General features: G+C 34.4%; 1 protein-coding gene across 1 annotated transcript; it reads left to right on the top strand.

Moving 5' to 3' along the window:
* The first annotated feature begins 287 nt into the window (after positions 1-287).
* LOC25495351 (phenolic glucoside malonyltransferase 1) lies at positions 288-1,840 on the top strand. Its single transcript, XM_013595567.3, has one exon. It carries the CDS (start codon positions 318-320, stop codon positions 1,689-1,691), a length of 1,374 nt encoding a protein of 457 aa, XP_013451021.1. The 5' UTR covers positions 288-317; the 3' UTR covers positions 1,692-1,840.
* The last annotated feature ends 434 nt before the right edge of the window (positions 1,841-2,274 follow it).

Here is a 2,274-nt window from a genome sequence, read left to right as displayed (position 1 = left end):
ATACTCCATTAACCTAATTGGTGCACGTAAGAGAGTTGGTGAAATAGACAACAACGTCTGCTACTATAGTAGTAATATTATTTTTTTTATAAAGTTTTTTAGGAGTGGACGTGGAATCCGATGGATTTTTGATGAGGTGGTGTGATACGAAGGTGCCACAAAGTAATTGGGTCTTCCTACTATCATAGTGCCAGCTTTGAGGGTATTACGTGGTATGCTTTGTTTTTCATCATAGAAAAACCCTAATAATAGTAGTTACAAGTCTATAAAATCTTTGGTTCTTCAACCACTCTCATCATCAGTTTCATCCCACTCTCATGGAATCATCAACATCTCCAATCAAAGTTCATCAAGTTCTTTCAATAGCACCACAAAATGAAACCTTTCCAACCACTTTTCCCTTAACTTTCTTTGACACACTATGGGTAAGACTCCCACCAGTTGAACGTCTCTTCTTCTATGAACTCCCAAATGTATCAACCACTTCTTTCTTTGATTCAATTCTTCCAAATCTCAAACACTCTCTTGAACTCACACTCCAACACTTCCTCCTTCTTGTTGGTAACATCATATGGCCACAAGATTCATCACATCCCATCATCAACTATGTCCCTAGTGATTCCATTCCCTTAATTGTAGCTGAGTCAAATGAAAATTTCAATATTTTATGTTCCAATCTTTGTGAAGTTGAAAAAAGAAAAAACTTAATCCCAAGTTTGGAAATTTCACATGAAAAAGCATCAATTATTTCACTACAAGTCACTTTTTTTCCTAACCATGGATTTTGTATTGGTATAACCACACACCATGCAGCTGTTGATGGAAAATCTTCAACCTTGTTTATGAAAGCTTGGTCTTATTTTTGTTCCAACCTTGAAAAAAACACACCCTCTTTGTTTTTACCTCAAAATCTAACACCTTTTTTTGATAGGTCCATTATAAAAGACCCTTTAGGAATAAATGAAATTCATTCAAAAAAATGGATGAATTTTGGTGGAGAAACAAATAATCGTAGCTTAAAGGTTTGGCAAACAATAAGTGCAACAAAAGGTGAAGCAATCAAAGGTTTGTTTGAATTATCACTTTTGGATATTCAAAAGCTTAAGAAATATGCACAATCTAAGGTTGAAAATAAAAAGGTTTCAACTTTTGCGGTTACATGTGCTTATTTGTTGTCATTAGGGGTTAAAGTTGACCAACAAAAACCCAATAAGGCATTTTTGGTTTTTGCTGTTGATTGTAGGTCACGCTTGGATCCACCAATTAATGAAAATTATTTTGGGAATTGTATTGTGTCAAGATTAGTTGTGCATGAAACTGAGGCATTGTTGGAAGATGGTGGGTTTATTAGTGCTCTTAAAGGGATAATTGATGTGTTGAATGATTTGGAAAATGGTGTGTTAAATGGTTTGGAAAATTGGATGTCAATGATGCAATCTAAAACATCTAGAACGGATGAGACTTATAAGATTTTTTCTATTACCGGGTCACCTAGGTTTGAGGTGTATAGTTTTGATTTTGGGTGGGGTAAGCCTAAGAAAGTTGATGTTACTTCGGTTGATAGACCAGGAGCTTTTTATCTTTCGGGAAATAGGAATAATGATGGTGGAATTGAGATTGGTTTGACTTTGAACAAGCAACAAATGGAAGATTTTGCTCGACTTTTTGTTCAAGGACTTGAATCCTTGTAAATTTGAAGGATTTACAACACTCACACATCTTAGATATCAATTTTGTTAGATCGAATTAATGAATGTTATGCCATGTTCCATCTACTTTTTCTCTCAATGTTTTTCTTTTACAAGAATGGTTTCTCTCAAAATAGATATTTTTTTTTAGAGTTTGTTGTGCTCGAAAGGGCCGCGATGCTTGCTGTCTTTATTTGTAGCGGTAGGTGGTCAGTGAATCTGTCCGTGTTGGCGGCAGTTCATACGCCACAAAAAAAAAAAAAAAAAAGAGTTTGAATTTCATTTAGATTCGTCTCTAGTCTGGTTTGATGGTTATGCTTGTTGTTTTTTACGTCACTTTCTTTTGAAATTTGGTTTCGTATCCCGCGTTGGGTTTGCCGAATTGTACTTGTGTATTTGACCGCAAAGCATTTGTATCTTTATACCACTTTTGTTTAATCACTGTTGTAATACGCTTTATGGGTTGATTATGTGATTGTTGAGTCAGGTTTATGCCCCCTTAGCTTTTCTATTTCCTCTTTTTTTTATATTTTCTTTTGATTGAAAAAAAAAAAGATTTTTTTTAACAAAATATGAATTTTAAAGC

This window comes from Medicago truncatula, chromosome 6, assembly GCF_003473485.1.
Source record: "Medicago truncatula cultivar Jemalong A17 chromosome 6, MtrunA17r5.0-ANR, whole genome shotgun sequence".
NCBI classification, from domain to species: Eukaryota; Viridiplantae; Streptophyta; class Magnoliopsida; order Fabales; family Fabaceae; genus Medicago; species Medicago truncatula.
The sequence above is the reverse complement of the archived record's forward strand: the minus strand, read 5'-3'. Positions and strand labels throughout refer to the sequence as shown.